Source organism: Neovison vison, chromosome 1, assembly GCF_020171115.1.
Source record: "Neovison vison isolate M4711 chromosome 1, ASM_NN_V1, whole genome shotgun sequence".
In the NCBI taxonomy this organism is placed as follows: Eukaryota; Metazoa; Chordata; class Mammalia; order Carnivora; family Mustelidae; genus Neogale; species Neogale vison.
The window spans coordinates 238,327,770-238,345,792 of NC_058091.1; the positions used below are offsets into that span (position 1 = coordinate 238,327,770).

At 41.3% G+C, this 18,023-nt stretch overlaps 2 protein-coding genes and 1 pseudogene across 2 annotated transcripts; all 3 read right to left on the reverse strand.

The window, feature by feature from the left end:
* Positions 1 to 2,515: 2,515 nt before the first annotated feature.
* Positions 2,516 to 5,559, reverse strand: PCDHB5 (protocadherin beta 5). Its single transcript, XM_044226015.1, has one exon. The coding sequence runs from the start codon at positions 5,352 to 5,354 to the stop codon at positions 2,967 to 2,969; it is 2,388 nt and encodes a 795-aa protein (XP_044081950.1). The 5' UTR covers positions 5,355 to 5,559; the 3' UTR covers positions 2,516 to 2,966.
* A 1,875-nt stretch (positions 5,560 to 7,434) lies between these two features.
* LOC122890554 lies at positions 7,435 to 8,421 on the reverse strand (annotated as a pseudogene).
* Positions 8,422 to 11,945: 3,524 nt separating this feature from the next.
* Positions 11,946 to 16,013, reverse strand: PCDHB4 (protocadherin beta 4). Its single transcript, XM_044226023.1, is given in 2 exon segments — positions 11,946 to 14,127; positions 14,129 to 16,013. Coding segments are annotated over 2 exon segments (2,388 nt in total). The 5' UTR covers positions 15,719 to 16,013; the 3' UTR covers positions 11,946 to 13,329.
* Positions 16,014 to 18,023: the final 2,010 nt, after the last annotated feature.

Consider the following 18,023-nt stretch of genomic DNA (forward strand, 5'->3'; position numbering starts at 1 on the left):
CTTATCAGTTGTGAATACTGCTGCTATGAATATGGGTGCACGAATATCTCTTTGAGACCCTGCTTTCAATTCCTGTAGATACACACCCAGGAATGAAATTGCTGGATCATATAGAAGTTCTCTTTTAAATGTTTTGTCCTGGCTTATTATGAGTGAATACTGGTTTAAAAAAATATTTACAGGGGTGCCTGGGTTGCTCAGTGGGTTAAAGCCTCTGCCTTTGGCTCAGGTCATGATCCCAGGGTCCTGGGATTGAGCCCCACATCAGGCTCTCTGCTCCGCAGGGAGCCTGCTTTCCTTCCTCTCTCTCTGCCTGCTTGTGATCTCTGTCTATCAAATAAATAAATAAAATCTTTTAAAAAGTATTTACAGCTTTAACCTCACTTTCTTTTTCTCATCTCCTAAATAAAATTCAGTAAGAGCTCTAAATGGAATTACTGCCATTCACCAAAAGTATCCAATCCAGGGCTACTTCCTTGAACCCTATGCAAAATCACCTAACACAAGCCCAAAATCTATAGCTCCTTAAAAAAAAAGATTTTAGGGGCACCTGGGTGGCTCAGTGGGTTAAGCCTCTGCCTTCAGCTCAGGTCATGATCTCAGGGTCCTGGGATTGAGCCCCACATCAGGCTCTCTGCTCCATGGGGAGCCTGCTTCCCCATCTCTCTCTGCCTGCCTCTCTGCCTACTTGTGATCTCTCCCTGTCAAATGAATAAATAAAATCTTTGTTAAAAAAAGATAAAAAAGATTTTATTTATTCATTTGACAAAAAAAGAAAGAGATGCAGTGAGAGAGGGAACTCAAGCAGGGGGAGTGGGAGAGGGAGAAGAAGTAGGCTTCCCACTGAGCAGGGAGTCCAATGCAGGGCTCCATTCTAGGACCCTGAGAACCAGGACCTGAGCCAAAGGCAGAGGCTTAAAGACTGAGCCACCCAGGTGCCCCTCTATAGCTCCTTTTAAGGTGCTATTCCTAAGGTGACTCATGCTTTCCCAGAATGTGTAGTTTCCCTCATTACCAGTCAATAAACCCAACTTTGTTCTGAATCAGTGTGTCCCTGGTGATTTTTGGATGCAGGGCATTCATAATTTATATGTCATTAAAGGTGAATTTTTAATGTTGATTTTCAGAAAACAGGTGTACATACAAAAGGGGGAATTCTTAGCTATGGCTATGGAGTAAAAAAATGTCATCAACCTTGACAAAAGTAAAAGTTAATCTGACAGAGATCTGAAAGTGCAAGGGAGAAAGAAGGTAAGAGAGAAAAAATAAGAATTATATTCTTCTGTCATACAAATAAATGCAAAGGAACTGTTGTTAGTGGAACAATAAATGTTAGTGAAATAATAAATAAAAGGTTTCAGTTTGTGCAGGGAAGTACTGGAAAACAGTGACACAGCCATATGTGAAGAATGGGTGAGAGAAGTTTTAAATGTGCTAGGTACTAAACAACAGCAGGAAATTGAGGAAATTTTTAAAAGTTTATGAAAAAGTTACAAACACATTCTTTAATAATATAGAAATGAATATAAAAAGAACTAGAAATAAAAGGTTTAAAAGTACTTTCAATGGGATAAAATGAAAAACAAATAATACCAAGCATTGGCAAAAATGTGGAGGAACTGGTATATCCAGACTGTACTGACAGCAGTGTAAACTGGTAGAATCAGTTTGGAAAACTATTTGGAAGTATCTACTAAACGTGACCATGTACTTTGTAAATGAGCAGGAATTTCACTCATGAGTATATACCAACAGAAAGGCATATACATGTTGGCCAAAGGACATGTATGAGAATGTTCAAAGCATTATTATCCAAACAGTCAAATGTTGCACCAACCCAAATATCCATCTACAGAAGGATGGGCAATAAATTGTGGAATATTCACATAATGGAATACTATAGAGAAATGAGAATAAAAAACTAAAATTAAAAGCAGTATCTTAGACAAATATCATAAACACAATGTTCAGTGAAAGCAGACAGACACACAAGCGGTTCATACTCTACTATTCCATTGATATAAATTCAAAATAGGCAAAAACTAAAACATACTTTTGGCAGTCAGCATATTTGTTATACTTGGGCTGGTAGTGACTTTAAGAGATGATTTGTGTGACACCTGAAATGCCAGCAATGTTTCATTTCTTCATCAAGATACTGGTACCAAGTATGCTCGCTTTCTGAAAACACACTGAGCTGATGTTAGGGTTTGTTCCCTTTTCTGTATGTATAATTCAATAAAAAATGTTTTTTTTAAAGTTTTCCAGTGTGGATCAGGGCTCTGAAAGAAAAGTAGAAGATTGTTGCCTTTAAAAAAAACATTTACTATTTGAGAGAGAGAGAGCAGGTGGGTGGGAAGGGCAGAGAGAGAGAGAATTTCAGATTGACTCCTGTTGAGCCCAGAGCCCCATGCAGGAGGATTCCTACCCAGAGATCAAGACCTGAGCCAAAATCAAGAGTCCGAATTCTTAACCATAGGAGCTACCCAGGTGCCCAGGATATTGTTGCCTTTTGTCAGGTGTTAGAAAACCTGACACATTACACATTCTAACACATTACATTTGTTATCATCTGCATTTATTCCTTTGAAAACAAAATATAATTATGTAAAAACTTTTATTTTTGCTATTTAGCATCAAAAACACTGGGAGTGTGATGAAACAATGGATAGAATACAGAGAAAAACAATATTTGATTTCGTTAAAATAGCGCACCCTGACAAATACCATCAGGAGCAAACATCTGAGAAAAAAGCATGCATAGATTTCAGGTGGCACTGTGTAAATAGATGCAATGACATGGAATTCAACTTTTCAAAACCAGACAAAATAAAGTTCAAAGAATAAATTCACTACAAAAGGGAAATCATACCTGAAGGAGGGGTTTTTCTCCATGACGTGCTGAAACTCGGCCTTTGGGGACATTAGAGATAAATGACAAAACACAAGGCATTATGATCACATCCCTAACTGAATCCAAAGCTATTCCAGAAGGTGGCATTTTCCTCTATTTCTTCCCCAGCGCCATTCGATGTAAATTTGGGAATAATTGGCTTCAAGAACTTGAAGTCGCCGGTCTCAGATCCTCCTCTCAGACACACCTCATACTGGTAGCTGTGGGACAGGGTCCCCGCGCCGCTGAAGTCCACCAGGTGGCCCGGAAACGGACCCTCGGGCACCGAGCAGCCGCCCCCCGACGCCGCCCGCCTCCTCCTGCACAGCCGCACCGCCACGAACACCAGCACCGAGAACAGGAAGAGCGACGACACGGACGCCAAGGCCACCACCAGGTAGACGGTGAGCGGGTCGGCGCGGGCCTCGGCCGCCGCCGCGTCCGGCAGCGGCAGGTAGGGCTGCGAGAAGCCGTCCACCAGCAGCACGTGCAGCGTGACGCTGGCCGACAGCGGCGGCTCGCCGTGGTCCCGGACCAGCACCAGCAGCCTGTGCTTGACCGCGTCGCGCTCGCTCAGCGGCCGCGCCGTGCGCACCTCGCCGTTGTGCGCCCACACGCCGAACAGCCCGGGCTCCGTGGCCTTGAGCAGCTGGTACGACAGCCAGGCGTTCTGGCCCGAGTCGCCGTCCACCGCCACCACCTTGGCCACCAGGTAGCCCGCCTCGGCCGCCCGCGGCACCAGCTCGGTGCAGGGCGCCGAGCCGTTCTGCAGCGGGTACAGCACGAACGGCGCGTTGTCGTTGGCGTCCGCCACCAGCACGCGCACCAGCGCCTGGCTGCTGAGCGCCGGCGAGCCGCGGTCGGCCGCGCCCACGCGGAACTCGAACGCCTGCAGCGCCTCGAAATCCAGCGACCTGAGCGCGAACAGCTGCCCGTTGTCCGCGTTGATGGACACCAGCGAGCCCAGCGGCAGCTGCGGGTCGTGGGGCGGCAGCAGCGAGTAGGTGACCTGGGCGTTGGCGCCCGAGTCTCTGTCGGTGGCGCTCACGCTGCCGATGTGCAGGGCGGGGCTGTTGTTCTCGCGGACGCGCAGGGTGTAGGTCGTCTGGCTGAAGGCCGGGGCGTTGTCGTTGACGTCGGACACGGTCACCGTGAGGTTGTGCTGGGTTTTCAGCCTGGGGGTCCCCAGGTCGGTGACGGTGATGGTGATGTTGTACTCGGCCTGGCTCTCTCTGTCCAGTGGTCTCTCCGTAACTAGTGTGTAGAAGTTCTTGAACGTAGGTTTCAGGAGAAAGGGGAGATCGTTCTGGATGGAGCAAACCACTCTACCGTTGTCCCCCGAGTCTGGATCAGTAACACTGAAAACAGCCACTATGGTCTCTGGTGAGTTTTCTGGGGTAGAGCTTGAGAGCGTCGACATGGTAAGTTCAGGGGCATTGTCATTCACATCCACAACCTCTATAGCTACAGTACACTTTCCTGAAAGCCCCCCGCCATCTGTGCCTGCAATTTCCACGGAATAGTATTGAGTTGCCTCGAAATCCAATGCCTTTTTCAAACGAATTTCTCCTGTAATTTCATCTATTACAAATGGTTGAGTAACTTCATCGCCTTGGAAGAGAGTGTAGACTACATTCCCATATGTTCCTGCATCTAAATCTTGGGCAGAGACAGCGACAACCAAGGAGTTTAGGGGGCTGTTTTCGGGGACCTGTACCTCATAGAGCGACTGTAAAAACTGAGGGGCATTATCATTGATGTCCACGACTTCAATACGGACTGCAGTGGTCCCGGACCTGGGCGGAGTCCCACCATCCAGCGCTGTGAGAGTTAAACTGAGCTCAGACTGCTCCTCCCGATCCAGGGATTTGTCCAGTACGAGCTCTGGGTATTTTCGGCCATCTCCGCGATTACGAGTGACAGCGTGAAAATGGGAGTTGGGGCTGATTGTGTAGTTCTGCACAGTGTTGATACCTATGTCCAAGTCCTGAGCTATTTTCAAAGGAAATATGGTCCCTGGTTGAACACTTTCTGGGATTTTTAGGAGCATTTCCTTGTCTAGGAATTCTGGGGAATGGTCATTTATATCCGTAAGCTGCAGCTCAGCCTGAAAAAACTGCACTGGGTTTTCCAGTAATAACTGGAAATAGAGTATACAGGGATCTGTCACCCCACACAGCACCTCCCGGTCTAGTTTTTCATACAGCAGCAAATTCCCGGTTTCTATATCCAGCTGCAAGACCTGTTTGTTTCCTTTGTAATGGATTCGCGCACCCCGAGTAGCTAGCTCCCCAACCCTGAGCCCCAGGTCTTTTGCCAAGTTGGCCACAAAGGAGCCACTTTCTGTTTCTTCTGGCATGTAATACCTAACTGCATCAGAACCAGCCTCCCAAAAAAGCAACAATATAGCAAGAAAGATAACTTGCCTTTTCTGTGGCGTTTTTGCTAGCGCAATCTCCATTGTTCAGATCCAATTCAAGAAGGTGCAGTTTCTTCAGCTCTGTATACAGTCAACCCAGATGATTTGGTTGAATAATCTCGATTTATTTACTTCTGACTGACTTGCCCTAGAATAATGTCCTCTCTGAAAACATCTGCCCTAGATCTTACTAAAATGCTTCCTTCTCTTAGGAAGCACTCATTGTTCTGATTCCTAGCTTAATGGCGTCCGGGATATCCACAGAACCTTTCATTCATAGCGCTAGCCTGCAGCGCCACCAGGCGTCCTTATTTACTATAGCTATAGTATTTGCCATTTCATTCCAAATTATAACTGGTATACTATCAAAGCCCTTTTAAGTCCTTTTAAGTGTGCCGAATGGTATCTCCAGTTCTCAGGTATTGGAAATTCTTTTTTTTTAAAGATTTTATTCATTTATTTGACACACACACACACACACACATCACAAAGTAGGCAGAGAGGCAGAAAGAGAGAGGGGGAAGCAGGATCCGCGTGGAGCAGAGAGCCTGATACTGCCTGGATCCTAGGACTGGGAGATCATGACCAGAGCCGAAGGAAGAGGCTTAACCCACTGAGCCACCCAGGCGCCTCAGGTATTGGAAATTCTAAAGAAACATTTGTTAAGTTAACTTTCAGTGCAATAGTACTTTTCAGAACAAACTAAATGACATATTAGTGTTCTTCATAAAATACATTTTAAGAAACTTTCTCTTGCTGTGTTTCTTATTTGATTACATTCAAGAAATAAGTGATAACTGATGTTTAGAAAAGTACAATTTTACAGAAGTTGTTTTTATTTTGAAATATATGAGAAAGGGTACAAGTGATAAGTGTACAACTCAATACATTTTTCAGGAAGTAAACACACTCCTATAGGTAGAAACTAAACTAAAACTAAAATTTTACCAAACCCCTAGAAGCTCCCTTCTCTTTTTGCTTGGTCATTACTCTCTCTCCTAAAGGTGAGCACACTTGTATTATCATAGATTTTTCCCCCTTTTTTGAACTTTTATACAAATACTTATGTAGTATTTCTCTTTTATTTTTGGCTTCTTTTACTCAACATTATATTTTAAAAATCCATCTGTTATATATTGTCCTAATTTCTCAGTGCTCTATATTTTTCTATTGTTTGGACTACTATTCACCTGCTTTCCAGCTGATGCACATTGGGGTTTTCCAGTTTGGGGATATTTTGGTTAGTGCTGCTACCAACATTCTTGTACATGTCTTTTTGTGTCTATGTGAGCATTTATGTTGACTGTATTCCCAGAAGGTAGACTTCTGTGTGTGAAGATGTGCACATATATTTAGCTTTAATAGACTTTGCAAAAAGTTTACAATTGTGGTTTTACTGAAACCAGCAAAAAATAACAGTTCTAGTTGCTCCATGTCCTTGTCAACATTTAATACTGTCTTTTAATTTTAACCACTCTGATGAGTGTGTAATGATACCATACTGTAACTTTAATTAGCATCTCCCTGATTAGTCAACTTGAGCACTTTTTTCACATGTTTAATAGCCATTGGGGTACATTCTTGTGAAGTACTTGTCTTTTGTCTCTTTCTATTTATGGCATTTGCCTTTTTTCTTATCAATCATTAGAAGTTCCTTATATATTCTGAGTGTAAGTACTTTTTCAGAAGTATGTATTGCAAATATCTTCTCCCATTCTATGGTTTGTTTTTCAGCTCCTTGTGCTATCTTTGATGAACAAAACTTCTATTAGTCTAATTTAACAATATTTTTCATTTATGGTTAGGTCTTGTGTTCCCTTTAAACTTTTGCATATATCCCAAGATCATGAAAATATTCTTGTATATTTTTAAAAATCAACCGTTTTATTTTTCACATTTAGAGAAATAATCTTCCTGAATTTGATTTTTTTTCATATAAATGAGATTAGGGTCACATTTTTTTTTTCAGAAAAATAGCCAAATGGCTTTGCACTATCTATTGAAAAGAAGATCTATTCCCTACTGTTTCTGAAGTGTCATTTTGTTATAAATCAGGTGACCATAGGTCTGTTCAAGACTCTTTCCATTTTTCTCTTCATTTGTCCTGCAATACCATATTATCTTAATAACTGTATCTTTATAATAAGGTATATTATATCTGAAGGTATAATATATCTGAAAGGTAAATCCTCCACTTTACGAATACCCCACATCTGTGATCCTCTCCAGCCAGAAGTTCTTTGAAACAATGTCCGCCTTGGATGGGGGACGGAGGATGGGGTCATCTGGCTCACACATCCTGCGAATGGCCCCACAGTGTAGGTTTTAAACTGGCTGTTGAACCTGCCAGTCACCTTCTCAACCTGGCCTCGTCCATCTGCATAAACACGTGGTCCTTGGCGCCCACGATGTAGTTGCTGGCGGAGCATTTCCACCGTACACACAGGTCCATAAACTTGCCGGCATCGTTCTGCACGTTGAGAGCAGGCCAGTTGCCACTGCCAGGGGAGTGGGCACAGAAAGAAGTCCTCCACTTTTTCTTCAGGTTGGTTTTGGTTCTTATTGTCCCTTTGTATTTCTATATAAACTTTAGATTTGGCTTGTCAATTTTCACAAAGAAATCTTCAGAAATTTTGCTTAGGATTTTATGCCATCTATAGATTGCTTAAGGAGAATTGACATATTACCAACACGAGTCTTCCAGTTATTGAAAATTATATATCCCTCTACTTTAGATCTTTAACTTTTCTCAATGTTTTATAGCTTTTCAGTATATAAGTCATGCGTTGTTAGATTTGTTTCTAGATATTTGGTACTTTTAAGCTATTGTAAATGATACTCAAAATCTTAAATTTTATGATCTTTTGTTATAAGAAATACAACTTATATTTGTATGCTACCTTATATCCAGTGGAATTGCCGACTTAATTTATTAATCCTAATCATCAATAGATTCTTTGTGACTTTTTATATATACAATCATGTCATTCGAAAAAAAGACATTCTTATTTCTCCCCTTTCAATCATTGCACCTTTTATTATTTCTTGCCTTATTCCACTGGTTAGGACCTATGGTATAATACTGAAGTGAAATAGTAAGGGCGGGCATCCTTGTCTCATTCTTCTTTTTTTAAGATTTTATTTATTTGACAGACAGTGATCACAAGTAGTCAGAGAGGCAGGCAGAGGGTGAGGGAGAAGCAGGCTCCCCGCTGAGCAGAGAGCTGGATGTGGGGCTTGATCCCAGGACCCTGAGATCATGATCTGAGCCAAAGGCAGAGGCTTAACCCACTGAGCCACCCAGCCCCCCCAGTTATATTTTTATTTTGTCTTAATTCCACTGTCAAAAAGCATACTATGGGGCGCCTGGGTGGCTCAGTGGGTTGGGCCGCTGCCTTCGGCTCAGGTCATGATCTCAGGGTCCTGGGATCGAGTCCCACATCGGGCTCTCTGCTCAGCAGGGAGCCTGCTTCCCTCTCTCTCTCTGCCTGCCTCTCCATCTATTTGTGATTTCTCTCTGTCAAATAAATAAATAAAATAAAATAAAATTTAAAAAAGCATACTATGAGGGGTGCCTGGGTGGCTCAGTCGTTAAGCATCTGCCTTCAGCTCAGTTCATGATCCCAGAGGCTCAGGTGATGTTCCCAGGATCCTGGGATCAAGCCTACACCAGGCTCCCTGCTCCTAGGGGAGCCTGATTCTCCCTCCCTTGTGTTCCCTCTCTCGCCATGTCTCTGTCTCTCAAATAAATAAGTAAAATCTTTTTTTAAAAATAGCGTACTATGAATCATTTCAATTCTTCTATGAGTACAGCTACACTAGTTTATTTCAGCTAGTGTATTATATCGTTTCTTATTTTTTTTAACTGTCAACTTTTTGTTGTAGCTCACACAAACACATTTATATGATAGCATATGCAATAGTTGAACTTTTCTTACACATAGTCTGAAAATTTTTGGTTGTTTAATGGGATCATTTAATCTAACTACAATTAAAGTAATATTTGATAATGATCCATTTATATTTACCATCTTTTTTTACTTGTCCCTAAAGTTTCATTCTTTTTTGGATTACTCAGAAATTTGTTATTTTTCATTTCCCTTCAATTAATGTTTTAATTAATCCTATAATTATCCTTCAGATTAAAGCATCTTTGAGCAATAAGAATCTAACACAAAGTTTTTAATTTTACTACTTCCACGATAATGCTTAGAATTCATTAATTGTATTTATACCATCTTCCTTTTACATTATCATTGTCATGAACTTAAATTTTATATACATTTTAGGGGCGCCTCTGTGGCACATTTGTTAAGCGTCTGTCTTCGGCTCAGGTCATGATCCCAGGATCCTGGGATTGAGCCTCACATCAAGCTCCACATCAAGCCCACATCCGGCTCCTTGCTTGGAGGGAAGCCTGCTTCTCCCTCTTCCACCCCCCCTGCTTGTGTTCCAGCTCTTGCTATCTCTCTCTGTCAAATAAATAGAGAAAATTTAAAAATCTTAAAAGATTTTTATACACATTTTAAATCCTTCAAGAAACTTTTTGCCTTCTATAGTCAATATTAATTTATATTTACCCTTCCTGTTGCTCATTTCTTCCTGCAAGTCTGATTCCTTTAGGATTGTTTCCCCTCTGCCCAATGAATTCCACTAAAAGTATTTCTTTTAGTGCAGATGTGACTATGATTAATGCTTTGGGTTTTTATTTGTTTGAAAATTGTATTTTTGAAATATATATTTCCTGGTAATATAAGAATGCTAGTCTGTTTTTTCCCCCATCATTTCTTTGTCTTTTGGTTTCATGATTTATGTGAAAGTCAGCTCTTCATTTTATTGTTCCTTTACTGCTCCTTTAAGAGTAATGTGCCATTTTTGGTAGTTGCTTTTAAGGTTTTCTCTTTGACTCTGGTCTTCAGCATCTTTCCTATTATATTTCTAGGTGTACTTTGTATTTTATTTTTCTTGATTGGGTTTCCCCAAGCATCTTGAGTGGTGAAGGATTTTCACAAATTTTGGAAAATTCTTGGTCATTATCTCTTCAAACGTTGCTTCCTCCCTGGAATGTCCCTGAGTTTGACAAGTATCTTGAGGGGGAAAATTGGCCATGAGCTTGAATCTTACAGTCTGCCAAAGGCCACGGAAGTTGCTCTAGACCACGGCAGGAGCCTTTTGTCTGTTCTAAGACTTAACAAAGTTCTGCAAGGGAAACTGACTGAAGAAGTCAGTTCAGAACTACAAGAAATCTTAGCCCTTTGAGTTCTTGTTGTATCATCAGCTGTCTGTTGCTTCAAACAGGTAATTTCTGAATTTTAACAAGTTTTTATGGTTGTTTCTTCTGTTAGGTAATCCATCCATTCTATCTGAAGTAGACTTCCACCAAATAACTGCATAACTTTTAACCTCAGCCTGCTTAAAATCTGTATTTTGTTAACTTTCAGTAGTAAAGGAAGAGGCGGGTTTTGAAGTGATGTGGGCCTTACGGTGCCTTCAGTAAAAGTTCTGCCCCCCCAAACAGCATAGGTAAAACTCACTAAGTGTTGTGCCTATAATAATAAAGGAATTATAAAAGATGTATAGATAAGATGGTTGTTAGCTAAACCTATTGTGTATGGTAGTCATTTCACAATATATGTAATTCAAAGCATCATGCTGCACTTCTTAAATTTACAGTGATATATTTCTAGTATTTTTCACTAAAATTGGGAAATAAATTGTACATATAACAGAAGCATGTGAGAAAACATAGGATTGAAATGAGTATTATTATCAAGATAGTTGGCTTCAATTCTTTATTTTTGTTTGGCAACAATAGAACTGGCTTATTTTTCTTAAAGTATGCATTCTGTGGAAGTTATTTGGATCACATTTACTACTAAATTCTAATTATTGAACTTCAAAATATTGATCCATTCTACACCAAAGTCTGGTATACAGAATGATCCATGCATTATGGTAAGGGATGATCTGTGCTTTATGAATACACACAGTAATCAATAAAATAATGCACAAAGTAATTCACAAATTTACACAGAAATTCATAAAGGTGGGTTTGGGTGTTTATTTCGCCAGTCTCATTTGGGCAGTTATACAAATTGGACTTTTCTGACATAAACAACAAAAAAGGGGAACTTGGAAATGTTGAAGTATATTGGTGAAAATTTCAATCAGATTTCTCATCATAGATAAAAAGCTATTCATTTAAACAGCTAGGAAGTGAAGTAGTCATTAAGGTTGACTACCATATTTATATCTATATATACTTGTATTTAATTTTGTTCTCATTTTTATCACTTTCTCATTTCAATTTTTAGACTGGATGAAGGCTAAAAGTTATGTTTCAAGTCTAACTTAGCCAGTAATTTTCCTTTTTAATGTATTATTATATCCTTAGGGGAAAAAAGTAATTCAGGGATAAGTATAAGTAATTAAATCCAGTAGGATGGCCCTTGAGATTTAAAAATAAAATTTTAGGGGCGCCTGGGTGGCTCAGTGGGTTAAAGCCTCTGCCTTCAGCTCAGATCATGATCTCAGGGTCCTGAGATCCAGCCTGCTTAGGATTTGGGCTCTCTGCTCCGCAGGGAGCCTGCTTCCTCCCTCTCTCTGCCTGCTTCAGGGCCTACTTGTGATCTCTGTCTGTCAAATAAATAAATAAAATATTTTTTAAAATAAAATTTTAGATTATAAAATTTTAATTGCTCACATTATGTCAAAAGTTCCACTAAGAGGTTTTACACTTATATCCATATAAGTTTAGCTGGAAACCACATGATCAGCTTACTTGCTTAAATGAACACAACATAAAACAACTGTAATTCAGATAAGTTCACTCCTTATTTACTTCCTATTTCTATTCTGTTGTCCAAAATGACAAAATAATGCTTATTTCTTATAAATGAAAGTTTAACATAATTGATAAAGTAAATTTGCATAAAATGCCTCAAAGCTATACTGAACAGAAGATAACTGGGACAACAAAAATAAAACATTATTTTGTTGATGCAGGATGTTCATGTCTGTAAAGTAATTTAAAGTGAAAATCTCCTATCACCCAATAACCTTGAAAAGGCCTGAATAGAATAGTCAAAACTCAGAAAAAATTTTCTGACTCTTTTGAAAGGTGGGGAGAAGCTGCAAGAAAACCAAAACAAACGTATACACTAAATTTCACTTGAACTTCTATTTATAGAGCAAGATCAAGGACAAGGAAGATATGATGTTCTTCATATCTTTAATCCTATGAAATGATTTAAGGTTTATTTAAGGTTCCGAAATTGTTTCAAAGGAATTTACCAAGCAGTGACTTAGTTTTTGTTACTGAGCATGGTGCCAAATTACAGAAGATTTTCAGAAAATTACTTATAAATCATAATAATTTTAAATTTAGTATTAGTATTTACAGAACACATACAGTGTGCTAGGTAAGTAGCAATCAAATAAATTTTTAAAATCCTAGTACGTATGGGTGTTCCAAATAGGAAGTCACAATTTTGGTGTTTTAATGTCTCACTCAAAGTGCATGTTTATGTACAATTTCAGAGAAACAAGTAAGTTAAGTTATATGCTCATGGTTTTTCAGTGGGCATAGCCTGGAGAACAGTCAAAAAGGCCTAGGTAGCTAAAAGAATTTCAAACACTCTAAAGACAAAGCTAATGGTAAAGACGAATACCACAAATATATAGAAATGCACAATTTTCTTTAAGACAGTAAGGAGTTGATTTAAATAAAAAAATTCTTCTTAAACTATTTGAGTTAATTCATAGTCATGGAAAGATTATTCACTGAGAGAAAGTCAAATATGGAGAATATACATACTCCATAACCAGTATAACTGAAAATGCTAAGTTCAATAAATATTAATAAAAGGAGGAAGATTTAGTACAATCAGGGACATGATTAGTTTGGAATAGAGATATTATACAAATTTAGACAACAAAATTTCTTAGAAGAAAGGCATTGCAATGGAAGTTAGGTTTGCCAAAATTAAGGAGAGTCTGACTTGACCAAATACACTCATTAACTGAATACAAAGCTATTCCTGCAGTTGGGGTTGTCTTGAATTTCTCTCTCAGTGTCCTCAATCAAGATGTTGGGAAATATTGGCTTCAAGAACTTGAACTCACCGGTCCCAGAGCCTCCCGTCAGACACACCTCATACTGGTAGCTGTGGGACAGGGTCCCCGCGCCGCTGACGTCCACCAGGTGGCCCGGAAACGGACCCTCGGGCACCGAGCAGCCGCCCCCCGACGCCGCCCGCCTCCTCCTGCACAGCCGCACCGCCACGAACACCAGCACCGAGAACAGGAAGAGCGACGACACGGACGCCAAGGCCACCACCAGGTAGACGGTGAGCGGGTCGGCGCGGGCCTCGGCCGCCGCCGCGTCCGGCAGCGGCAGGTAGGGCTGCGAGAAGCCGTCCACCAGCAGCACGTGCAGCGTGACGCTGGCCGACAGCGGCGGCTCGCCGTGGTCCCGGACCAGCACCAGCAGCCTGTGCTTGACCGCGTCGCGCTCGCTCAGCGGCCGCGCCGTGCGCACCTCGCCGTTGTGCGCCCACACGCCGAACAGCCCGGGCTCCGTGGCCTTGAGCAGCTGGTACGACAGCCAGGCGTTCTGGCCCGAGTCGCCGTCCACCGCCACCACCTTGGCCACCAGGTAGCCCGCCTCGGCCGCCCGCGGCACCAGCTCGGTGCAGGGCGCCGAGCCGTTCTGCAGCGGGTACAGCACGAACGGCGCGTTGTCGTTGGCGTCCGCCACCAGCACGCGCACCAGCGCCTGGCTGCTGAGCGCCGGCGAGCCGCGGTCGGCCGCGCCCCACGCGGAACTCGAACGCCTGCAGCGCCTCGAAATCCAGCGACCTGAGCGCGAACAGCTGCCCGTTGTCCGCGTTGATGGACACCAGCGAGCCCAGCGGCAGCTGCGGGTCGTGGGGCGGCAGCAGCGAGTAGGTGACCTGGGCGTTGGCGCCCGAGTCTCTGTCGGTGGCGCTCACGCTGCCGATGTGCAGGGCGGGGCTGTTGTTCTCGCGGACGCGCAGGGTGTAGGTCGTCTGGCTGAAGGTCGGGGCGTTGTCGTTGACGTCGGACACGGTCACCGTGAGGTTGTGCTGGGTTTTCAGCCTGGGGGTCCCCAGGTCGGTGACGGTAATGGTGATGTTGTATTCGGCCTGACTTTCTCTGTCGAGAGGACTCTGTGTTACTAGGGTGTAGAAATTCTTGAAAGTCGGTTTCAGAAGGAACGGCAGATCATCTGGAATAGAGCAGATCATCTTCCCATTGTCTCCAGAGTCTCGATCCCGAATTCGGAAGACAGAGACTACAGTCTCAGGCGCATTTTCTGGGACGGAGTTGGTGAAGGAAGTTATGGTAAGTTCAGGGGCGTTGTCGTTCACATCCACCACGTCTATGACTACAGAGCCTTTTCCAGAAAGGCCTCCTCCGTCTATAGCCTCAATTTCCACGTGGTAAGATTTTATTTGTTCAAAATCCAGTTTCTTTGTCAATCGGATTTCTCCTGTGACTTCATTTATTAAGAAAGTTTGTTTAATTTCATCTGATGCTTGGAACAAGCTATATGAAACACTCCCGAAGTTTCCAGCATCTATATCTCTAGCTGAGACACTAAGTACTGGGGAGCCTAGGGGGCTGTTTTCCAAGACCTGCACCTCATATGGGGTGTGCACAAACTCTGGAGCATTGTCATTGACGTCTATGATCAGGATTCGCACTGTCATGGTGCCAGACTTAGGCGGAGACCCACCATCCAGTGTCTTGAGGGTTAAGCTGAACTCAGACTGCTCCTCTCGATCCAGCGCTTTGTCCTGCACCAAATCTGGGTATTTCTTGCCCTCACTATGATTTCGAGTTAGTACATGAAAATGAGAATTGGGGCTGAGAGTGTATTTTTGAAGACCATTGCTGCCCACATCCAAATCCTGAGCTGGTTTCAAGGGAAACAGAGTACCTGGCTGGCTGTTTTCAAGTATTTTCAAGAGCATTTCCCTAGTCGGGAACACTGGGGAGTGGTCATTTACGTCCTGGATTGATAACTCTCCTTCAAAAAACTGAACCGGCGTTTCTAAGAACACTTGGAAATGCAGTACACACGGTTCAACAGGGCCACATAACCCTTCCCGGTCTAGTTTCTCCCTCAAAAGCAAATCTCCAGTCTGACGATCCAGCTGCAAGCGCTGCTTGTCATCGTCAGACACCACCCGGGCCGACCGGGCGGCCAGTTCCCCAATTCCCAGGCCCAGATCTTTGGTCAGATGGGCTACAAAGGAGCCACTCTCTGTTTCTTCCATCACAGAATAACGCATAGGCTCGGCGCGAGCCTGAGACAAGAACACCATCAAAATAAAGGCCATCACTTGCCTGTTTGGTTGAATTCTCTCTAGCGTCTCCATGTTGGAGACCGGTGCTTAGATCCAATCCCTCCTAGGAACCACGAAGACTGGAGATCTTAAATTCTGACTTCTTGTTTGGTGGAGTCCGCACAAAGTTGCCTTTAATCTTAAATTCGTTTAGTATATTGCATCCCAAACTCGCTGGTAAACCAGCACGGCTGGCAAAGCCTCTCGCGTGTATTTTGATTCCTTTTTGTAACAAAGGAATACGGGAGCTTTTTAGGGCTCTTTATTCACAATCTTAGCCTGCAGCGCCACCCTGCGTCTTGATTGAGGAATTAATATTCTCTAGTCAAAGCATATTTTGGAAGTGTCCAAATGCAAGTTATTTTTTAAAGTGTATAGAACTTTACAAACTTTTTTCCCCATTAAATTGCATAATTTGTAAGGTTACACTATTATATTGAATGAGCTAGAGTATTTGTGAGCACAAAACAAGAGGATACCCTGGTTTCCCCACACTCTAATCAGTGAACTTCAAAGAACTCTATTCCCCCTTTATGTAATCTAACCAGGGGAGATAAATTCTTATAAAATTATAATTCATAATAGTTAATCCTTGCTTATTTCCAAGTATGTGGGGGAATTTATAATCATGCAAAAGTTTGTTACGGTGTATGGTGTCACGTGGTCTCAGGGAGACATTATTTTTCAAAGGAAAGTTTCTATGTCCCTATGCTGCTGTAAAAATGGTATAGTTGAAGAGGCATCTTGCTTTGTTGAGTCCTTTCACAGTGTGAACTCACATTAAATTTAAAAGGAAATAAAACAGTATTAGAGTCAGAATCTTAGGTCTGGATAAGAAATGAAAGGGGTTTTACAGATAAGGAAACTGAAGGCCAGAGGGTGACAAGACTTGATTACTTGACTATTTTCAGAATAATATAGAGACAAAATCAAGTGAGTAAAAAAATAAAAAAATTTTGTTATGGTAAAGGCTTTAAGCTTAAACCTATTTAGCTAGATAGATATCTCTATTCTATAATGAATTTACTTCTTACTACATTCCTCCTTTGTATCCCAGATACCATATTCTTCCACCTGCTGATTTGGGCCAAATTAAGAAGCCCTGATTTAAAGCATTTTAATCTTTGAGCAAGGGGTGCCTCAGGCCTTGTCTAGTCACATATCATAAAGAGGAGAGACTTATTTATAAAAAGAATTCCAGCACAGTGTGCTGCTTTTGTGAGTTCCCTGATATAGTAAGTTAACTGAGATATACTTAAGCAGTTTATCGGTTACAGTTAGTATACTGAGTGGAGTACCATTTATCTTGGCACATACGGGATTTTCCCTCCATAAATATCTTGCCATTTTATTTAATTACTTAATTAACCCAATAAATTAGAATTCATGTTGAATGAATTATTTTAAAAGCATGTTAATACTTAAGCTCTGAGAGTGACAGAAAGGATTAGAAAAAATTCTTGAAAGGAGCTTAGATTACGGTACTCATTCAAAAATGTCAAATGAATAAATAAATTAACCCATTCTAATGATCATGTTTCCATTTCTATAAGAAGATTATGCCCAGATCATATGTTCAGGCATAAACATGTCTGAAAATAGACAAAGAATTCTCAAAGAGTATGACACGTGCCAAGTACTATGCAATTAAATTTACTTTGATTCTAGTTCTAGCAATGGCAATAGTAACATTAATACACTTTAGAATTCTTTTAATTTAAGGCAAATCAGAGGAGAATATGATATATATGACTAGTAAATGAAATTTTAAAATAATAAAAGAAAAAGGCAAAAATATTTTAGATATAATGGAAAACAAATACCCTGGACAAAACAAAGAGCAACTGTTTACAATATAATAACCAAACTCTAGTTAGATTCAAGTTAAAGTGTTCGGAACAAAACTCAAGCTATATTTTGTTTACTTATTCCTGTATGTTGACATTGAAATAGTGTTGCATATCAGCTCTTTTCAGTTCTTTGTCAATCCAAAGCAAATGAAATTTAGGTAATATTAACACATAGTGCAACTACATGCTAGATAATTATTTTAAGCATTTACACATATTAATTCATTTTATGCCTCAACAATCCTACATGGTGGACACTCTTATTAGCCACATTTTATAGATGAAGAAATTGAGGCATAGAGAGTTTAAATCACCAGCCCATAATCACTCACCATATGAAATGGCAGAGCTATGATTCACATTGTTACAGTTTGGCTCCAGAATCTATTCTCTTATCCACATAAGTGGAACTGGGGAAGTGATAATTTTTTAGATAATTTAGATAATTTTTACGAGACCAGTGCTCTAACCCCTGAGCTATGGAGCCA

What these genes read in the sequence shown, in the direction of transcription:
- PCDHB5 (XM_044226015.1), bottom strand. Translation starts at nt 5,354, where the DNA reads ATGGAGATTGCGCTAGCAAAAACGCCACAGAAAAGGCAAGTTATCTTT.